Consider the following 21,779-nt stretch of genomic DNA (forward strand, 5'->3'; position numbering starts at 1 on the left):
TGGAAGAAGGTGCTCTGGTCAGATGAAACCAAAATTGAACTTTTTGGCAACAATGCAAAACGTTTTGTTTGGCGTAAAAGCAACACAGCTGAACACACCATCCCCACTGTCAAACATGGTGGTGGCAGCATCATGGTTTGGGCCTGCTTTTCTTCAGCAGGGACAGGGAAGATGGTTAAAATTGATGGGAAGATGGATGGAGCCAAATACAGGACCATTCTGGAAGAAAACCTGATGGAGTCTGCAAAAGACCTGAGACTGGGACGGAGATTTGTCTTCCAACAAGACAATGATCCAAAACATAAAGCAAAATCTACAATGGAATGGTTCAAAAATAAACATATCTAGGTGTTAGAATGGCCAAGTCAAAGTCCAGACCTGAATCCAATCGAGAATCTGTGGAAAGAACTGAAAACTGCTGTTCACAAATGCTCTCCATCCAACCTCACTGAGCTCAAGCTGTTTTGCAAGGAGGAATGGGAAAACATTTCAGTCTCTCGATGTGCAAAACTGATAGAGACATACCCCAAGCGACTTACAGCTGTAATCGCAGCAAAAGGTGGTGCTACAAAGTATTAACTTAAGGGGGCTAAATAATTTTGCACGCCCAATTTTTCAGTTTTTGATTTGTTAAAAAAGTTTGAAATATCCAATAAATGTCGTTCCACTTCATGATTGTGTCCCACTTGTTGTTGATTCTTCACAAAAAAATGCAGTTTTATATCTTTATGTTTGAAGCCTGAAATGTGGCAAAAGGTCGCAAAGTTCAAGGGGGCCGAATACTTTCGCAAGGCACTGTATCTAACTGAGTGGTGGTAGGCAGAAGCAGGCGCGTAAACATTCATTCAAACGGCACTTTCTTTGCGTTTTGCCAGCAGCCAACCACTCCAAGTCTTATAGGAACTTTAGTATTGCCAGTGTAACCGTATAGCTTCCATCCCTCTCCTCGTTCCTACCTGGGCTCGAACCAGGAACACATCGACAACAGCCACACTCGAAGCAGCGTTACTCATGCAGAGCAAGGGGAACAACCACTCCAAGTCTCAGAGCAAGTGACGTTTGAACCACTATTAGCACGCGCTAACTAGCTAACCATTTCACTTCGGTTACACCAGCCTCATCTCGGGAGGTGATAGGCTTGAAGTCATAAACAGCGCAATGCTTGACGCACAACGAAGAGCTGCTGGCAAAACGCAAAGAAAGTGCTGTTTGAATGAATGTTTACGCGCCTGCTTCTGCCTACCACCACTCAGTTAGATACTTGTATGCTCAGTCAGATTATATGCAACGCAGGACACGCTAGACAATATCTAGTAATATCATCAACCATGTGTAGTTAACTAGTGATTATGATTGATTGTTTTTTATAAGATAAGTTTAATGCTAGCTAGCAACTTACCTTGGCTTACTGCATTCGCGTAACAGGCAGTCTCCTTGTGGAGTGCAACGAGAGAGAGGCAGGTCATTATAGCGTTGGACTAGTTAACTGTACGGTTGCAAGATTGAATCCCCCGTGCTGACTAGGTTAACATCTGTCGTTCTGCCCCTGAACAAGGCAGTTAACCCACCGTTCCTAGGCCATCATTGAAAATAAGAATGTGTTCTTAACTGACTTGCCTAGTTGAATAAAGAATAAATAAAAGGTGTAAAAACATAATTTTTAAACGGCCAAATCGGTGCGCAAAATACCAATTGTTACGAAAACTTGAAATCGGCCCTAATTAATCGGCCATTTCGATGAATTGGTCGACCTCCATCTGATATACCACGGTTGTCAACCAATCACCATCCATGACAGTGTTTCCCCTGTATTAATTTAGTAGCGGCGCAACACCATAAATGTAGAAAAGATAACTGACCTACATGTTTTTTAAATAATAGTATCTTGGAGAACTACAAAACCACCAAAATAAAAGCTAGAGAATCAAAAATTCTAAAAACAAAGAATTTAGGAATATTTTGGGCATGGCGAGACGCAATGAACAACGGCAAAATGCGTAGAACTGCAGGAAATTAGCTTTACACTGAAACATTCTCTCTCAGCTAAATGGAAAAATCTGCAGGAAACACTTCTCTCTGCCGCCAATTCCGGAGGGATTTAAGCCATGCCCCCAACCCCGCAAGCCACCACCTCCCCCCTTCCATGACGGTTGCCACCTCTGCTAAAAATAAATAAATAGGGGAAAGACAGGAAATATATTATGTCCATCAGTGATGTGGGTCTAGCATGCATTTACTAGCATGCAGGACATTTTACTACAGTCTCTACTCTAGACAGTCTCTGCTTCGCTCAGCATACTGGCATACATATGTTTACAGGAGCACAAGTTTACAAATAAAATGACAGTACCAGAGTTTATACAAGAAACAAAGTTGGCTGCAGGGAGAAGAGCAGAAACGCTCTCAGGAAGCATTGCACGCAGCTGGTTTTCTGGCAGCTTTGCGGCATGGTACAGTGGGAAGATGACGCACGCTTACATCATCGCCTGGTCAAACAGAGAGAGAGCAGCTTTTCCTGTTCAACAGCATATGCTTTACACAGCATGTCCCATCGGAGGGCAACCAGTAACAGAGCTCTGTTCTGGTCTGTGTTGTTATGAGGACATTTGTGAGGCCGTATGCATCACGGGTGCTGATTTAGAAACAGTTTGCCTTTTAAATCCTAAAGAATAAGGGAATATGGAAAGCGTGGGCCTGATCTGTTGTGCACTCACTCTCTCCGAGAGTCTGACATCAGAATTGCCGGCCGGCCAGTCACAACACACCCTGGAAGACATCCTAAAAAAAAATATATGGATTTAAATCAAATCCCTCCAAGTTAACCTGTCATAGAAAACCATTCTGCAGATATCAACATGCATTTGTGGTTTTGTACAGATGTCTGTTATGCTTTAATAACTGCAGTCTGGCCTCAACCTCAGAGGTGCAGTCCCCAGGGAACGAAGCTCAAATCCTCATGGCTGGGTCCCACATTTGATTAGAGCTCATTGGGCTCAGGTCAAAAGTAGTATTTAAGGAATAGGGTGCATATGGGATACAGACCATGCCTCTGCTGCTCTGCCAAAAGGGCAATCATCAAGTATCTGTCAGAAAGGAGCACTCTGTAGTCGAGCTCCTGCTATATATACAGATGAAGTCGGAAGTTTACATACACTTAGGTTGGAATTATTCAAACTCATTTTTCAACCACTCCAAACATTTTTTGTTAACAAACTATAGTTTTGGCAAGTCGGTTAGGACATCTACTTTGTGCATGACAAGTAATGTTTCCAACAATTGTTTACAAATGATTTCACTTATAATTCACTGTATCACAATTTCAGTGGGTCAGAAGTTTACATACACCAAGTTGACTGTACCTTTAAATAGCTTGGAAAATTCCAGAAAATTATGTCATGGCTTTAGAAGCTTCTGATAGGCTAATTGACATAATTTTAGTCAATTGGACGTGTACCTGTGGATGTATTTCAAGTCCTACCTTCGAACTCAGTGCCTCTTTGCTTGACATCATGGGAAAATCAAAATAAATCAACCAAGATCTCATAAAACAAATTGTAGACCTCCACAAGTCTGGTTCATCCTTGGGAGCAATTTCCAAATGCCTGAAGGTACCACGTTCATCTGTACAAACAATAGTACGCAACACCACGGGACCACGCAGCCGCCATACCGCTCAGGAAGGAGACGCGTTCTGTCTCCTAGAGATGAATGCACTTTAGTGTGAAAAGTACATATGTATCCTAAAACAACAGCAAAGGACCTTGTGAAGATGCTGGAGGTAACTGGTACAACATTATCTATATCCACAGTAAAACAAGTCCTATATCGACATAACCTGAAAGGCCGCTCAGGAAGGAAGAAACCACTGCTCCAAAACCGCCATAAAAAAGCCAGACTACGGTTTGCAACTGCACATGGGGACAAACACAGTACTTTTTGGAAAAATGTCCTCTGGTCTGATGAAACAAAAATATAACTGTTTGGCCATAATGACCATCGTTATGTTTGGAGGAAAAAGGGGGAGACTTGCAAGCCGAAGAACACCTTTTTTCAAGAATACCAACCGTGAAGCACGTTGGTGGCAGCATCATGTTGTGTGGGCGCTTTGCTGCAGGAGCGACTGGTGCACTTCACAAAATAGATGGCATCATGACGAAGGGAAATTATGTGGATATATTGAAGCAACATCTCAAGACATCAGTCAGGAAGTTAAAGCTTGGTCGCAAATGGGTCTCCCGAATGGACAATGACCCCAAGCATACTTCCAAAGTTGTGGCAAAATGGCTTAAGGACAACAAAGTCAAGGTATTGGAGTGGCCATCACAAAGCCCTGACCTCAATCCTATTGAAAATTTGTGGGCAGAACTGAAAAAGTGTGTGTGAGCAAGGAGACCTACAAACCTGACTCAGTTACAACAGCTCTGTCAGAAGGAATGGGCCAAAATCCACCCAAATTACTGTGGGAAGCTTGTGGAAGGCTACCCGAAACATTTGACCCAAGTTAGACAATTTAAGGCAATGCCAATCAAATACTAATTGAGTGTATGTAAACTTCTGACACACTGGGAATCTGATGAAAGAAAGAAAAGCTGAAAATAAATCACTCGACTATTAATCTGACATTTCACATTCTTAAAATGAAGTGGGATCCTAATTTACCTAAAACAGAGAATTTTTACTACAGAGTTTAAATGTATTTGCTTAAGGTGTATGTAAACTTCAGACTTCAACTACGTATATATATATATATATATATATATATATATATATATATATATATATATATATATATATATATATATATATATATATATATATATATATATATATATATATATATAGATAGATATAGTAGACACATTGCCTGCGTCCCAAAGGGCACCCTATTCCCTATATAGTGCACCACTTTTGACCAGATGTCTGTGCAAGAAGTCTCTAAAGGGTATTGAATGGAAACAAGTCAAATCTCATGAGTGGATTTGTTTTTTTGTGGAAAGGAATCTTTTGTACAGTACATCTGAGCCATGTGGAGATGTTTATTCAAATGGCCAGACAGACATTCCTCTGAGACAATCCTCTCCTTGTGCTCGGTGTTCCACACACTAGGCCTTGACATTTCAGAGAGGGTTTTCGGTTATGGAGAGCTCAGAACAGGCCAGCATCCCCACAGAGACGTGCTTCTGAAGAACACATTCATGGAGCTGGGGGAACAAAACCAGAGATGGGTTCCATCCCAAATGGAGTCCTATTCCCTATACATATCGTTCTACTTTTGACCAGGGCCCATAATACTATAGGTAAAAGCACTGCACTATATAGGGAATAGGGTGCCATTTGGGACTTATTTATGGAGCTGGGGAACAAAACCAAAGATGAGAATGGAACCTGGACAAAATGTGATTTGATTTATATGATAATTAATAGTTGCCTACATAGACGGTTGCTCCAGCCTAGCAACAGTACTAACATTATCGAGGATAATACAAAATAAAGACAAAAGGCTTATTTCCATTGTGGTCCTCAAAATGTTCATTATGGTCCTACACTCCATACCCACTAAGCCAAACTGACACCTGGTTAAGTTTTATAGTAAGCCAGCTTAATGTTACCCCAGACCCATATGAATACTCTCATTGACACAATACTCTACCAAGTTCCTGGTAAATTCTGGGAGAAATGTGTCTGAATCCTAAGTGGAACACTTTTCCCTACATAGGCTCTGGCCAAAGGTAGTGCACTAATGGGTGTAGGTTGCCGTCTGCTGCCACTATCCAGTTATACTTGGCTTCCTCAGAAAAAGCATCCTGTTCCGGAACCATCTGAATGTTCTTGAGGCTTGAATAGCAATGATCCTCTGTTTAAATTCAACCTGAACTTAGGCTCCATTTCTTTATAACCTCAACATGAAGATGTCTGTAGCAAGAAGACCAGTTCCAACACCAATGGCCAATGCTAGACATGGATTGTTGATGAAGAAATAGAAACACCAAAAAAATGTAATCCCACTGTTAATGCTTCAAGGAGACCAAATAACCCTGCTGGGATTCAAACTTGGGAGTTGCTTCAGCTTCTACAATGGTTGTCTTCTGCATGCCTGGGTTAGGCCAAACAGACCACCAGCTTCAGGAACATACCAGTGGCGTTCCTCAAACACTTCTGTGGAGGCTCCTGGAGAATCTTGTTCTCAAACAAACTCGCTCGGAGCGTCTGGAGCTGGAGCACCCAACCACTTGCGAGACAGTTATGCATCTGACAAAAGGTGGATGAAGATGTGCAATAACCTCAGAGAGCAAAGCAGGGAGCAGATATCATAAAAGCTCTTGCTCGGTTTATGGAAGAATACTGTAAAAAAGGTAGAGCTTCTCAGCAGTAGCAAAAATGAAACTTCTTCCCGTCTCAAGACAAAGCCTCGTAAAGTGTTATAAGTGTCCCGTAATGGGGGCTGGTGTGGAGAAGAAGGGTCATCATAGTACATGACTGGAATGTAATGAATGGCACAGTATTCAACTCACAGAAACCAAGAGCAGTCATGGGATTTAAAAGTGCTGCCAGCCACCACTAGACTAGACATGGGCACACGCGAAAAGATATACCACTCATTGGCCTGTTTTGTTTCCCATGAAGCCCTCATGGGGCCATGGACCATATGTAGCTATGCAACTAGACCTTGATTAACATGGCGGGCTTGGCGGCCAAGGATGGTGCAAAAACTCAGCTGACTGGATCTCTACCAGGTTGCAAGTAATCTGTTTGCATAGTACTCTGTAAACCACTTACGCACATGTTATGAAGTGTTATGACTTAGATTCCCGTTAACAATGTTCCAGGAGGCCACGAGCGCTGCCCTTACAGATGCCCTCTCCTGGAGGAGACCTAATAATCCCTACTACTGGGTCACTTCCTGTAGCATGCCCAGTTCCCATGACAGTCAAATTGTTTCAATCGGGGCCTGTATTCATAGTCTCAGAGTAGGAGTACTAATCTAGGGTGAATTGTACCTATTAAATTAGAATGAATAAGAAGGGGGACCTGATCCTAGATTATGGCCCCGGGTAGGGACTGTTGCGGTGACCGCATTACCGCCACACCGGCGGTTACGAGTCATGAAGGCAGTCAAATTCCACGTGACCGTTTAATCATGGCAATTAGCAGTACCTACTTCTTTGTTAACCGCACTACTGCCATGGAATTCTAAGCCAATCTTGTCTGCTAAATGGATTTGTGTAGCCCACAGCCATTTGGCATAGCCAGATCAGGACCTAACATAAGGACAACTCAGAGTATGCTATTCTGTTCTTCTGAAATAGACTACATTTTCATCACATCATGTTTATTTAGAACTGTCTAAAATAAATAATATATTTATTTTGAAGATGTAGAATATATTACATGGATTTATTAGACTTTTTTTAAAATGTAGAGTCTGCATCAGTTGCTAGTAGGCTGAATGTGAAAGTCATAAGATGCTAAATGTGTTTATATTAATTAACGGTAAATTTGCTTGAAAATCACCGGTTGACGAAATTGTGTGACCGCCACAGCCCTAGCCCCAGGAGAACTACTGTATATAAATGTCAATTTTAATAGCACATGCCTAAAGTATGAGCAATGCCTCTCAGGGAAGGCAGAACTAAACTGTGATGCTGGCTGTGGCTCATGCCTCACATCAGTACAAATCACCTCTCCATTAGGAGGCCTAGGATACGTCCCAAATGGCACCTTCTTCCATTCATAAAATGCACTACGTTTGACCTGGCCCCACAGGGCTTTGGTCAAAAGTAGTGCACTATAAAGGGAATAGGGCTCCATCTGGGCCATAGACCTGAACAGCTGCTGGTTCACTAATGACAACACAATAGAGGTTGGCCAATTCATTAGGGCAGAATTCAAGTTTTCATAACAATCGGTAATCTGTATTTTTTGGACACTGGTTGTTGCCGATTACATTGCACTCCACGAGGAGACTGCGTGGCAGGCTGACTACCTGTTATGCGAGTGCAGCAAGGAGCCAAGGTAAGGTGCTAGCTAGCATTAAACTTCTCATAAAAACAATCAATCTTCACATAATCACTAGTTAACTACACATGGTTGATGATATTACTAGTTTACCTAGCTTTTCCTGTATTGCATATAATCGATGCGGTGTTAATTTATCATTGAATCACAGCCTACTTCGTCAAACAGGTGATTTAACAAGCGCATTCGCAAAAAAAAAGCACTGTCGTTGCACCAATGTGTACCTAACCATAAACATCAATGTCTTTCTTAAAATCAATACACAAGTATATATTTTTAAACCTGCATATTTAGTTAATATTGTGTCACTTTTCTTGAGTTCTGTGCAAGCAGAGTCAGGGTATATGGAGCAGTTTGGGCCGCCTGGCTCGTTGCGAACTGTGTGGAGACCATTTAACAAAGACCGTCATTAATTTGCCAGAATTTTACATAAATTATGACATAACATTGAAGGTTGTGCAATGTAACAGCAATATTTAGACTTATGGATGCCACCCGTTAGATAAAATACGGAACGGTTCCGTATTTCACTGGAAGAATAAACATTTTGTTTTCGAAATGATAGTTTCTGGATTTGACCATATTAATGACCTAAGGCTCGTATTTCTGTGCGTTATCATATTATAATTAAGTGTATAATTTGATAGAGCAGTCTGACTGAGCGGTGGTAGGCAGCAGCAGGCTCGTAATCATTCATTCAAACAGCACTTTACTGGGTTTGCCAGCAGCTCTTTGCTGTGCTTCAAACATTGCGCTGTTTATGACATCAAGCCTATCAACTCCTGAGATTAGGCTGGCAATACTAAAGTATCTATTAGAATATCCAATAGTCAAAGGTATATGAAATACAAATGTTATTGAGAGAAATAGTCCTATAATAACTACAACCTAAAACTTCTTACCTGGGAATATTGAAGACTCATGTTAAAAGGAACCACCAGCTTTCAAATGTTCTGAGCAAGGAACGTAAACCTTAGCTTCTTTACATGGCACATATTGCACTTCTACTTTCTTCTCCAACACTGTTTTTGCATTATTTAAACCAAATTGAACAGGTTTCATTATTTATTTGAGACTAAATTGATTTTATTTATGTGTTATTTTAAGTTAAAATAAGTGTTCATTCAGTATTGTTGTAATTGTCATTATTATAAATAAATATATATATAAAAAGCCAATACCGATTAAAATCGGCCAATTTGATTTATCAAAAAAAAAATCATATATATGCTTCAGTGGTTATATATATCTGCTTTTTTTTGGATCTTCCAATAAATCGGTATCGGTGTTGAAAAAAATCATAATCGGTCGACCTCTACAACACACCATGTTCTCCTTCACAGGGACCAAACTAACGTACGTGTGGCCTATTCATTAACACATCATGTGTTCAAAAGCTGTAAATTCAAATATATGACCGCTTTTGTCAGTACCTTGCACGCAGCAGGAAACTGGTGAAAATCGTCATGGACGCAAAACCTACTACGCTATTAATTATATGACTAATTTTTAGAGCAATAAAGTAATGTTTTGAAATCCAACTTCCACCTAAATGATGTTTGCTCACTTCCCTTCATGGAGTTAAAAAGGAACCTCTGTCACTGGTATAAGATATATGGTGGAAAGTATTCAGAGAATGCTTGCCAAAGTCATGCTTCAGTGGTTGACTCCACAGTGAGCCTGTGGTCAAGGGATTTGTCCCAAATGGCTCCCTATTCCCTTTTTAGAGCACTACTTTTGACCAGGGCCCAAAGGACTCTGGTCAAAAGCATTGCATGAGATAGGGCATAGAGTGCAGGGCAGAGTCATTGCCACAGGGATCATCACACATAATCACACAAGCTTTTAATCCAGCATTGTGCCCGTTTTTGGAGCTGGAAGCTAGGCCACTGTCTCACACAGCCCTGCTGTGACAGAGATCAAACAGTTCAGTAACAAAATGTGCAACATCCTACCTGGGTACCAGTAATTGTGGCATCATGCCACTCCTTGTTTGGCATGACAGGAAGTGGTAAGATAACACCAACAGACTGGTACCAAGGCTAGCAACATTCTATGGACTCATAACACATTGTGGACTGTGGGAAGTAATGTCAATAATTACTCTACGGTATTTGGAGGATGTTAGAACTTAGGGCGGATTTCAAGTTTTCATAACAAATCAGAAATCGGTATTTTTGGACACCGATTTTGCAGATTTTTTTTTTTTTTACACCCTAATTTTATCTTTATTTAACTAGGCCAGTTTATTTAACTAAGTCAGTTAAGAACACATTCTTATTTTCAAGGACGTCCTAGGAACTGTGGGTTAACTGCCTCGTTCAGGGGCAGAACGACAGATTGTCAGCACGGGGGATCCAATCTTGCAACCTTACAGTTCACTAGTCCAACGCAATAACGACCTGCCTCTTGTTGCACTCCACAAGGAGACTGCCTGTTACGCGAATGCAGTAAGCCAAGGTAAGTTGCTAGCTAGTGTAACGGAAACGGCTTCGAGGGTGACTGTTGTTGATGTGTGCAGAGAGTCCCTGGTTCGCGCCCAGGTATGGGCGAGGGGGCGGTTTAAAATTATACTGTTACAGTGGTGCCGTGACCGTTCTTCTGGATCGGATCATCCTTCGCTGGATTTCCATCTCAGAACTTCGCCGTGGTTGCTGTTGAAGAATCAGATAAGACGTTGCTGGTGCAGTTTATGGCGATATCGCATTTCGCCACAAGAGTGCGCCACTAGAACGTTTTATTATCGAAATTGATGATTTCTCTGGCTGAGGCTCTTCACAGATAACTTGTTTAATTGCAATTCTAATGTATATCTGATATAAGTAGGGTGAGTTTTACCAGTGTACTAGATATAGGTTAGATTTTGACGTGAGGTTTATAATATATATATATATGTTTTGCTATTTACATTTTTATTAGTGTGTTGATTTCCCATTGTTAAAATGGAAGGTGTTGGGAGAGGTAGGGGTTTCCTGTCATTTAATCTGTCACCATCTGTTGGTAGGGGTTCAGCCAAAATTTCAGTTACTTCTACACCTATGCCCAAACTGGAGGGTTTTGATGATGGGCGTGTCCATGGGTAACCTAAGGATGTGTATAAAAGAGTTTTGCCAAATACAGGGAGTGGGGAGGTCTCCATGGATTTCATAGCAGACATAGTACAGCAGATTGGTCATTCCATTGGGGAGAACATTGCCTCCTGTTTGGAGTCAAAGGCAATTGTTGGGCATGTTGGGGACAATGTTATGGGGTTTTGGTTTGAGTTTGTCTTGCCTTCACCTACTCAACAAGGCATCTTATTGGCTGGTTTGCATAGCTTGCTTACGAGGGGGGATGTTCCAGTTAGAATCGTCCCAGTGAACAAGCACCAAACCAGCGGTAAGTTGTTGGTTGCAAAGCACAGTACATCAAAAGTGATTTTTATACTCTCAAGTGATGATTTAAATGTACAATTTATATCAAATTGTTTGTAAATGTTATTCGAACATCACACATAAGATGCAGCGGTTTTTGAAGAATATTTGTTGTGCATTTTGTTGTAGAGAATTCCCGCCAGTATTAGCTAGCAACTTACTGTGTCTGGTGGGGGGGTTCATATATTTTGTACAATGCGTGAGTGCAGAGTTGGATGGTGAGATGTGCATTGCACGACGTGCAATTTTGTGCCGTTCCTATCAGGTACATTGTTAAAGATATTATATTGTATATTGCACCAAACCAGCATGCGTGAGTGCAGAGACGGATGGTGAGATGTGCATTGCATGACGTGCAATTTTGTGCCGTTCCTATCAGAATAAATCTACATGACTGGTGCTACATGTTGGAGTTCCGTGTCGATGACTGATTGTACACAGCGCAAGAGGAGTACTGTTACACTAGCATTAAACTTATCTTATAAAAAACAATCAATCATAATCACTAGTTAACTACACATGGTTGATGATATTACTAGATATTACTATTATCTAGCGTGTCCTGCGTTGCGTATAATCTGACTGAGCATACAAGTATCTAACTGAGTGGTGGTAGGCAGAAGCAGGCGCGTAAACATTCATTAAAACAGCACTTTCGTGCGTTTTGCCAGCAGCTCTTCGTTGTGCGTCAAGCATTGCACCGTTTATGACTTCAAGCCTACCAACTCCCGAGATGAGGCTGGTGTAACCGAAGTGAAATGGCTGGCTAGTTAGCACGCTAATAGCGTTTCAAACGTCACTCGCTCTGAGACTTGCAGTGGTTGTTCCCCTTGCTCTGCATGGGTAACGCTGCTTCAAGGGTGGCTGTTGTCGTTGTGTTCCTGGTTCGAGCCCAGAGAGGAGCGAGGAGAGGGACGGAAGCTATACTGTTACAGTGGCAATACTAAAGTTCCTATAAGAACATCCAATAGTCAAAGGTTAATGAAATACAAATGCAACTACAACCTAAAACTTCTTACCTGGGAATATTGAAGACTCATGTTAAAAAGGAACCACCAGCTTTCATATGTTCTCATGTTCTGAGCAAGGAATTTTAAACGTTAGCTTTCTTACATGGCACATATTGCACTTTTACTTTCTTCTCCAACACTTTGTTTTTGCATTATTTAAACCAAATTGAACATGTTTCATTATTTATTTGAGGCTAAATTGATTTTATTTATGTATTATATTAAGTGAAAATAAGTGTTCATTCAGTATTGTTGAAATTGTCATTATTATAAATAAAATAAATAAACTGGCCGATTAATCGCTATCGGTGTTGAAAAATCATAATCGGTCGACCTCTAGTTAGAACATAACAAGAACAAGTCCATAATTGAGCCATTGCCTTGGATAGTCTTGTTTGAACGTTGATTGGAATGGCTGCAAAGACTTTGATCATAGGGCGTTATCTAAGTGGTGCAGGACAGTGTGTGATGCACATGACCAGCGCAACAACTCGTTCTTCTCACAATCACATGCCCATCCTGAGGCATTGCAGATCAGATCAAAATTAAATTATATCCTTGGGCAAGCCCGTCAAATGGAACCTATTCCTTTTGGTGGTTGCAATAATTAGGCTATCAGTCAAACCCAAAACAACTCATCTCAATTCGTATTGCACAATATCGAGTAGGCCTATAGGTTTGACTAAGCACAGGAGTGAGGAAGATGACATTCATCCTTTCAAACCCAGCACGGACAATGAAAAGGAAACGTTGTCATCAAGTGGTCTGAGTAATTTTCTTGTACCCCAAAACTAGGCCTAATGGCATACATGTCACATCAGGATTTGAAACAACACAGTCAAAAAAGTTCCACTCCGTGGATGTCATACTCAATACAGGCTACTTGATCGTTAGTCTTGTCATAAGCAGTAGTATTCCATCTGAACAACGTACGGTTTCTGAGGATTTAGTTCAGGAACAGGACAAAAAGAAAAAGCTTCCAAGAAAAGCAATGGCAGTCGGTCAACACCATTTCTTCTTATGAGGTGAATTAAGGCCTGGGTTGTGTCCGAAATGGAACCCTATTCCCTACAGTGGCAAGAAAAAGTATGTGAACCCTTTGGAAATACCTGGATTTCTGCATAAATTTGTCATACAATTTGATCTGATCTTCATCTAGGTCACAACAAACACGGTCTGCTTAAACTAATAACACACAAACAATTCTACGTTTTCATGTCTATTGAACACCGTGTAAACATTCACAGTGCAGGGTGGGGAAAGTATGTGAACCCTTGGATTTAATAACTGGTTGACCATCCCCTTTGGTAGCAATAAACTCAACCAAACGTTTCTGTAGTTGCGGATCAGACCTGCACAATGGTTAGGAGGAATATTTTGCCAGTAGCGCTGTGGAACATTCAGGTGCCTTTTTGCAAACTTCTGAAGTGCAGCAATGTTTTTTTTGGACAGCAGTGGCTTCTTCCGTGGTATCCTCCCATGAACACCATTCTTGTTTAGTATTTTACGTATTGTAGACTCGTCAACAGAGATGTTAGCATGTTCCAGAGATTTCTGTAAGTCTTTAGCTGACACTCTAGGATTCTTCACCTCATTGAGCATTCTGCACTGTGCTCTTGCAGCCATCTTTGCAGGACAGCCACTCCTAGGGAGAGTAGCAACAGTGCTGAACTTTCTCCATTTATAGACAAATTGTCTTACCGTGGACTGATGAACATCAAGGCTTTTAGAGATACTTGTGTAATCCTTTCTAGCTTTATTCAAGTCAACAGTTCTTAATCTTAGGTCTTCTGAGATCTCTTTTGTTCGAGGCATGGTTCACGTCGGGCAATGCTTCTTGTGAATAGCAAACTCAAATTATGTGAGTGTTTTTTAGAGGGCTCTAACCAACATCTCCAATCTCGTCTCATTGATTGGACTCCAGGTTAACTGACTCCTGACTCCAATTAGCTTTTGGAAAAGTCATTAGCCTAGGGGTTCACATACTTTTCACAACCTACACTGCGAATGTATAAATTATATATTCAGTATAGACAATAAAAATACAATAATGTCTGAGTTATTAGTTTAAGCACACCATGTCTATTGTTGTGACTTAGAAGATCAGATAAAAATTTGATGACCAACTTATGCAGAAATCCAGGTAATTCCAAACGGTTCACATACTTTTTCTTGCCACTGTATATAAAACAACAACTTCTTTTGATAGGCCCAATATAGGTAAAAGTGTGCAATTTGGGGCATAACCATTGAGTTATGAGGTGAATTAAGGCCTGGTGTTTCTCTCTCTGCCGGAAGCATTCCACTATAAAACGGCAGGGAAGTTACCAGAGAGGGTCCTATACGGCAGACCAGTGCCGGAACACCCAAACTAAGCTAAATCCAGACCACTATTAAGTATGTGTTCAAAATGGCACCCTATTCCTTTTATACTGGACTACTTTTGAGTGCACTACATAGGGAATATGGTGCCATTTGGGTGCCAACCTGTGTCAAGTTGGCGTTAATACTGACCTTAGTACATCCATGACCAAAGAGTTTTGTGACACGGTCACTTGACATCACACTGCTCTCGAACCCAACTAAAATTGCCAGCGTCGGGAGCAACAGCAGCAGCAATAGCTATATAAACGACTAAAGTGGGTTTATTTTCTGCTGTGGGTGAAAAGTTCACAGGGAGCTCTGGGTTTTTAGATCAAAGCACAATGCACACATAATGAGTCTTTGATTTTGGGCCTCATTTCCACCCTTGAAGCCCAATTCACTCCCAGCTTGAGAACAGTCAGCATTTCCCCACTTTTCGCTCCCTGCAATCAGGTCGGCTGCTTAGTTAGACTTCTACGCATGTTACGATTATCGTCCTTTTCTTACCATTGCATTGATTGTCAGTTTGGTAAGACCAACGATCACAGAATTTCGATGTGAGGGCAAAGGAAAACTTTAACCAATGTGTAAACTACACTGACAACACACTCTACAAAGTAATTCATATGCAGGATTATATTGATATAGAAAAGGCTAAGTGCAGGCTGAATCCCCCAGATATGCCACACCAGTCTGCCTCCCAGTCACAGCCTCGGGATAAGAATAGGCCAATTTTTCTCCAGGACTCCACAGTCAGACCTCACTGAATAATTGAAAAGACATTCACTGCACCATGTCATCTGGGTTATTAACATGAAAACAAATGAGACTGCTCCTCCACACAACGCTGTGCCATGCAGGATTTATTGATGGAATTCTCATGGTCCTGTAGATCTAATATCAATGTAATCAAGTGCAATATGGAGAAATTGCTGTGCCATTTCCTGGTTGCAGTAACTTGAATAGTTCGCCTAATTTCAGTTTGTGTGACAAAACAAGTAGTCATTGTGTAGAGAATCATTGTACCATCTAAACCGCTGTGAAATATAATTTCCATAACCAAACATATTGTATATTCAGCTGTTTGAAGCTGGTGTACAAAACTGAAAGTCAAAGACGCAAAAACTCAACTTAACGGGAAGCATAGAAATAGCGCACATGGAACAGATCTACTGCTTCTTAGACTTGCTTTCAATGAGAATGACAGATCTGTAACTCACATGTTTATGTGAATTTGGTCAGGTCGCCCAACAAGTTACATATTGTAGCTTTACATTACAGTTAACAATGCTCTTAAACACTAAATATATATAAATGTCTTAAGCTTTGCAAAATGGTCCGCACACAGCAGCCATATTCAAAAACAAAAGTTTATGCTTCTCTCCTCCTGTCTTAGTGGGAAAATGAACATTCTGTGGAAGTGAATCAAATAGCCTGCTACTGTATCAACAAATTGACATTCCCAAAACTGGGCAATCAAATGTAACCTGTTATCCTGCTCTCAGCTGTCCAGGCATGCCAGTACAAACATCATATGGTAAGAAATTGCACAATGTAATAGTCAACAGTACCATTTATCCCTCCATCCTCCGGGGCTTTTTGTACTAAGCTTCTTCCACTTCCAGTTCAACCACTTGAGACAAAATTAAAACAAACCAAGGCGAGAACCATTGGTCAAGAAGGTAACCATGAACCTGATGGTCAGAGTTCCTCTGTAGAGATGGGAGAACCTTGCAGAATGACAACCATCTCTGCAGCAATCCACCAATCAGGCCTTTATGGTAGTGGCCAAACAGAAGCCACTCCTAAGTAAAAGGCACGTCTCACAAAGACATGGCAGTTGGAACCAAAAATCAAACATCTGGACTCATCAGAACAAAAAGGACACATTTCCACTGGCCTAATGTCTATTGCACATGTTTCTTGGGCCAAGCAAGTCTTCTTATTGGTGTCCTTTAGTAGTGGTTTCTATGCAGCAATATGACCATGAAGGCCTGATTCACACAGTCTCCTCTGAACAGTTGATGTTGAGATGTGTCTGTAGGGTTGCAAAGGGTCGGAAACTTTCCGGTAAATTTCCCGGAAGTTTTCCATGGGAAGTTAACCCTGGGAATTTGGGGGATTTTGCCTAAATTCATTTTTTAAAAAAAGTTAGCTGAAAACAGTGAACCTTTTTTGTGGGAGACACATGGCAATTCTAGGTCATGTAGCATATTTTGGTTAAACTATCCCCAATTCAATGGAATTGCAACCCTCTGCATGCTCAGTGCATTCTTCCATCACATGTACAGCTGATTCTCAAGATCTTGCACACGGATGAGATGCTATTGAGCCCAAACTACTACACTGTCTGAGCCAAGGACCACATGCGTTCTGGTAAGTTTTGATTACAATACTGGGTGGGGTGAATGTATTTTATGTGACATACATGATTTTTTTGTGAACTAGTAAATTGTATCCTACAGCAAAGTGTGCTTAAATAATTTCTAACCTGTTATCAATTTCTGCTAGTTAGTTCTTGCTACCATGTGGGTTTCAACTTGCTTGAACCTGCTAACTGAGTGTTAATTCACCTGTTTTAATACATGTATCTTAAAAAGGAGTTGTTTAATCTAACGGCTCGACTATTTATCTGTACGTGGAATTGTATTTGTTTTTTTTTTACAATTTTCTTCTAATCTTTACAGGAAAATGCCACGGGCACTATCTGATATGTGGAGACATTTCACTGCAGCTAATGTAGAAGGAAAAGCGGTGTACATTTGCAAATACTGTGCCAAATCATATGTGAAGAATGCAGCAAAGATGCAGAATCATCTGCCAGTACATAAATTTCCCTCAGCGCTCACAACAACCAACCTCTGACAAAAGTCCCTCTACTTCTATTCAAGGTTAAAATGATGACCCAGCCACCTTATCGATAGCAACATCTCATGGTCCTCCTGGAATCAGAAGTTTATTCTTGACTCAATGGAGGAACGTAGTCAGAGAAATGCTGATGAATGTCTTGCGCGAGCTGTGTATGCAACTGGTTCACCTCTGATGCTCACAGGCAATGTGTATTGGAAGAGATTTCTGAATGTTCTTCGCCCAGCATACACCCCTCCAACCAGACATGCTTTATCTACTCATTTGCTGGATGCAGAGTTCAACAGAGTTCAAGTGAAGGTCAAGCAAAGCAGACTGTATTGCAATCATCTCTGATGGGTGGTTGAATGTTCGTGGGCAAGGAATAATTAACTACATCTCCACCACTCAACCAGTATTCTACAAAAGCACAAACAATGGACAGACACAACGGCCTCTACATTGCAGATGAGCTGAAGGCAGTCATCAATGACCTTGGACAACAGAAGGTATTTGCACTGGTGACAGACAATGCTGCAAACAAGAAGGCAGTTTGGTCTAAGGTGGAGGAGTCCTACCCTCACATCACATCATTGGCTGTGCTGCTCATGCATTTAATCTGCTCCTCAAGGACATCGTGGCACAAAAAACAATGGATACACTCTACAAGAAAGCCAAGGAAATGCTAAGGTTAAAGTTATAACAGCAATCTACCTCACCAAGCAAAGTGGGAAGAATAAGAGCACCACATTGAAGCTGCCCAGCAACACCCATTGGGATGGTGTTGTCATCATGTTTCACAGCCTCCTAGAGGGGAAGGAGTCTCTCCAAGAAATGGCCATATCAGTCTGTCGATATGGACAGAACCCATCAAGAGGATTGTCCTGGATGATGTATTTTGGGAGAGAGTGGTAAGCTGCCTGAAACGCCTAAAACCTATAGCAGTAGCCATTGCACAGATTGAGGGAGACAATGCCATCCTGTCTGATGTTCAGACTCTGCTTGCAGATGTAAGAGAATAAATCCATACTGCCCTGCCCACTTCACTGTTGCTCCAAGCAGAGGTAACTGCAGTTCTGAAATACATTAAAAATGTCAGACTTCTGCCTGAAGCCCATACACGCCACAGCGTACGTTGGACCCCAAGTATGCTGGCAAGAGCATATTTGTTTATTTGTTTAACACTTTCCTGGTTGCTACATGATTCCGTATGTGTTTTTTCATAGTTTTGATGTCTTCACCATTATTATTACAACATAGAAAGTAGTAAAAAAATAAAGAAAAACACTGGAATGAGTTGGTGCGTCCAAACTTTTGACTGATACTGTATATATTCATTGGCTATGACAAAGCTATTTTGTAAATGATAAATATTTCTTACATTACTAGCTCAAACACTTAATCTGCAAAAATTACAAGTTATATAGTGGGTGATGGTGATTTCACACAATACTCTATAATGAAAAAGCAAAAACTGTTTTTTTTGCAAATGTATATATTTTTTGGGCTGAAATATAACATTCACATTATTATTCAGACCCTTCACTCAGTACTTTGTTGAAGCACCTTTGGCAGCCTTACAGCCTCAAGTCTTGGGTATGACGCTACAAGCTTGGCACCTCAGCATTTGGGGAGTTTCTCCCATTCTTCTCTGCAGATGCTCTCAAGCTCAGTCAGCTTAGATGGGGAGTGTCGCTGCACAGCTATTTTCAGGTCTCTCCAGAGATGTTCGATTGGGTTCAAGTCTGGGCTCTGGCGGGGCCACCCAAAGCCACTCATTCGTTGTCTTGGCTGTGTGCTTAGGGTCGTTGTCCTGTTGGAAGTTGAACTTTTGCCCCAGTCTTAGGTCCTGAGTGCTCTGGAGCAGGTTTTCAAGGATCTCTCTGTACTTTGCTCCATTCATCTTTCCCTTGATCCTGAATAGTTGGGGCGGCAGGGTAGCCGAGAGGTTAGAGTGTTGGACTAGTAACCAGAAGGTTGCAAGTTCAAATCCCCGAGCCCCTGAACCCACTGTTCCTAGGCCGTCATTGAAAATAAGAATTTGTTCTTAACTGACTTGCCTAGTTAAATAAAGGTTAAAAATAAATAAATAAATAGTCTCCCTGCCACTGAAAAACATACCCACAGCATGTAGCTGCGACACACATCATGCTTCATCTAGGTATGGTATTGGCCAGGTGATACGCAGTACCTGGTTTCCTCCAGATGTGATGATTAGAATTCAGGACAAAGAGTTCATTCTTGATTTCATCAGATCAGAGAATCTTGTTTTGCCTTTTGGCAAACTCCAAGCAGGCCTTTTACTTTGGAGTGGCCATTCTGCCACAAAGGCCTGATTGGTAGAGTGCTGCAGAGATGGTTGTCCTTCTGGAAGGTTCTCCCATCTCCACTGGGGAACTCTAGAGCTCTGTCAGAGTGACCATCGGGTTCTTGGTCAATTCCCTGACCAAGGCCCTTCTCCTCCGATTGCTCAGTTTGGCCAGGCAGCCAGCTCTAGGAAGAGTCTTGGTGGTTCCAAACTTCTTCCATTTAAGAATGATGGAGGCCACTGTGTTCTTGGGGACCTTCAAGGCTGCCTTCCCGAGATCTATGCCTCGACACAATTCTGTCTCAGAGCGCTACGGACAATTCCTTTGCCCTCATGGCTTGGTTTTTGCTCTGACATGCACTGTCAACTGTGGAACTTTCTATAGACGTAACAAAATGTAGGAAAAGTGAAGCAGTCTGAATAGTTTACAAATCCATTGTAGATGATTTACACCAACAGTACATACACATCATCATGTACACACACAGAGAAGCCCAGCTCATGAGCTCCATCATCTGCAGACTTAAATTTAGAATGGAAAATGAATGTGTTTATGCAACAAATGTTACTGCATTGAATCGAATCGTATCGAACCGCATGGATTCATTCCCTAATCAAATCGAATCGTTTCAAACTAAAAAGTATCAGAGACCATGTCACTAGACACGTATCGAATCATCTTGAAAAGGAAAGATGCACATCCCTAATAGATATACTATTTGTCAAAGCTTTCTTCCTTGACTGATAGTTAGCCTTGCAAGCTACAGCTTCTTAGCCATCTTAACATAATAGGATAATTAGCAAGAGGTACAAAGAGAAACGGGTGCCGGTGAAAATGTAGGCTATCCAATAGGCATAAAATCGATACGAAACGTTATGCTTTTTTATCTAGTACCCCATTTCAAAAGCCAGAATGCTATCCTGCAGTATGCTGGTGCTAACTAGCTAGCTAGCTAGTTAGCAAACAGTCAGCTAGCTAGTTAGCAAACAGTCAGCTAGCTAACAACTCTCAGGGAATCAAATCTCGGATTGTTAGCTAACTAGTTAGCATCCTTATCCTCTACTTATAGACCACCTCATTAGGTTTGCATTTTATATCCCAGTTAGATCGGTAGTTAACGCTACATTTTAGTAGTCATCTACTATCTTTCCATGCACTATGGTAGGGAAAGGGTGAAGTCCAAAAGGAAGTTTTTCGTGGGGTTTGCAGAGGGCTCGACCAGTTATGACGATGCATCATTCAACATCAACAACTCAGACGAATTTATTGCAAAATCATTGTTTTAGTTCCGAATCTTTGATGTATATTTCCCTTTCATCGCTGTTACAAATCTGCGACATGTTCGCTCGACACTCGCTCCAGGCATTTTGCACCATTGTTTCCAATCCGCTATGGAACATTTGAAACAAACGCGTGATCCAAAGTAACAGCGACGTACCTTTGCAATGGCTTTTTTGTATCTCATGACGGCTTGCTGGATGAGAGTGTGGACTTTGATATTTCCATCTCCGCACGGTACCACCACCCTAGTCCTTCCAAAACACACCGTCACTTTCATAGTTTAATATCCGATATATTTTGCCCAGGTTCGGAAGTAAAACCGACGATAAATTCTCTCTTTGAACGTCAGCCGAAACATGAAGTTTCTGTGGTTTTTAATCCTTAAAGAGATGAGACCAAACGATCTTTCACCTTATCTCCAGGGACGACATTGTTCGCTTGTATTTCTGACCACCTGTTTAGTCTTTCTCCCTCTATTTCGACGTTCCCAGACGAGACTAGAGCAGGGAGCAAGAGATTCACCCAGAGATTGGGGAACG

At 41.3% G+C, this 21,779-nt stretch overlaps 1 protein-coding gene across 6 annotated transcripts in view; it reads right to left on the reverse strand.

Annotated features, from left to right (window-relative positions):
* LOC110530242 (partitioning defective 3 homolog) overlaps positions 1-21,779 on the reverse strand; it is a 252,036-nt gene extending 230,257 nt beyond the window's left edge. For all 6 annotated transcript variants that reach the window (XR_005052926.1, XM_021613147.2, XM_021613143.2 and 3 more), the window contains exon 1: positions 21,398-21,779. Coding sequence is in view for 5 of the 6 variants with exons in the window: in XM_021613147.2 (XP_021468822.2) it covers positions 21,398-21,517 (120 nt within the window). In the remaining variant the exon portion in view is untranslated. The remainder of the gene's footprint in view (positions 1-21,397) is intronic.

This window comes from Oncorhynchus mykiss, chromosome 8 (genome assembly GCF_013265735.2).
Source record: "Oncorhynchus mykiss isolate Arlee chromosome 8, USDA_OmykA_1.1, whole genome shotgun sequence".
NCBI lineage: Eukaryota > Metazoa > Chordata > Actinopteri > Salmoniformes > Salmonidae > Oncorhynchus > Oncorhynchus mykiss.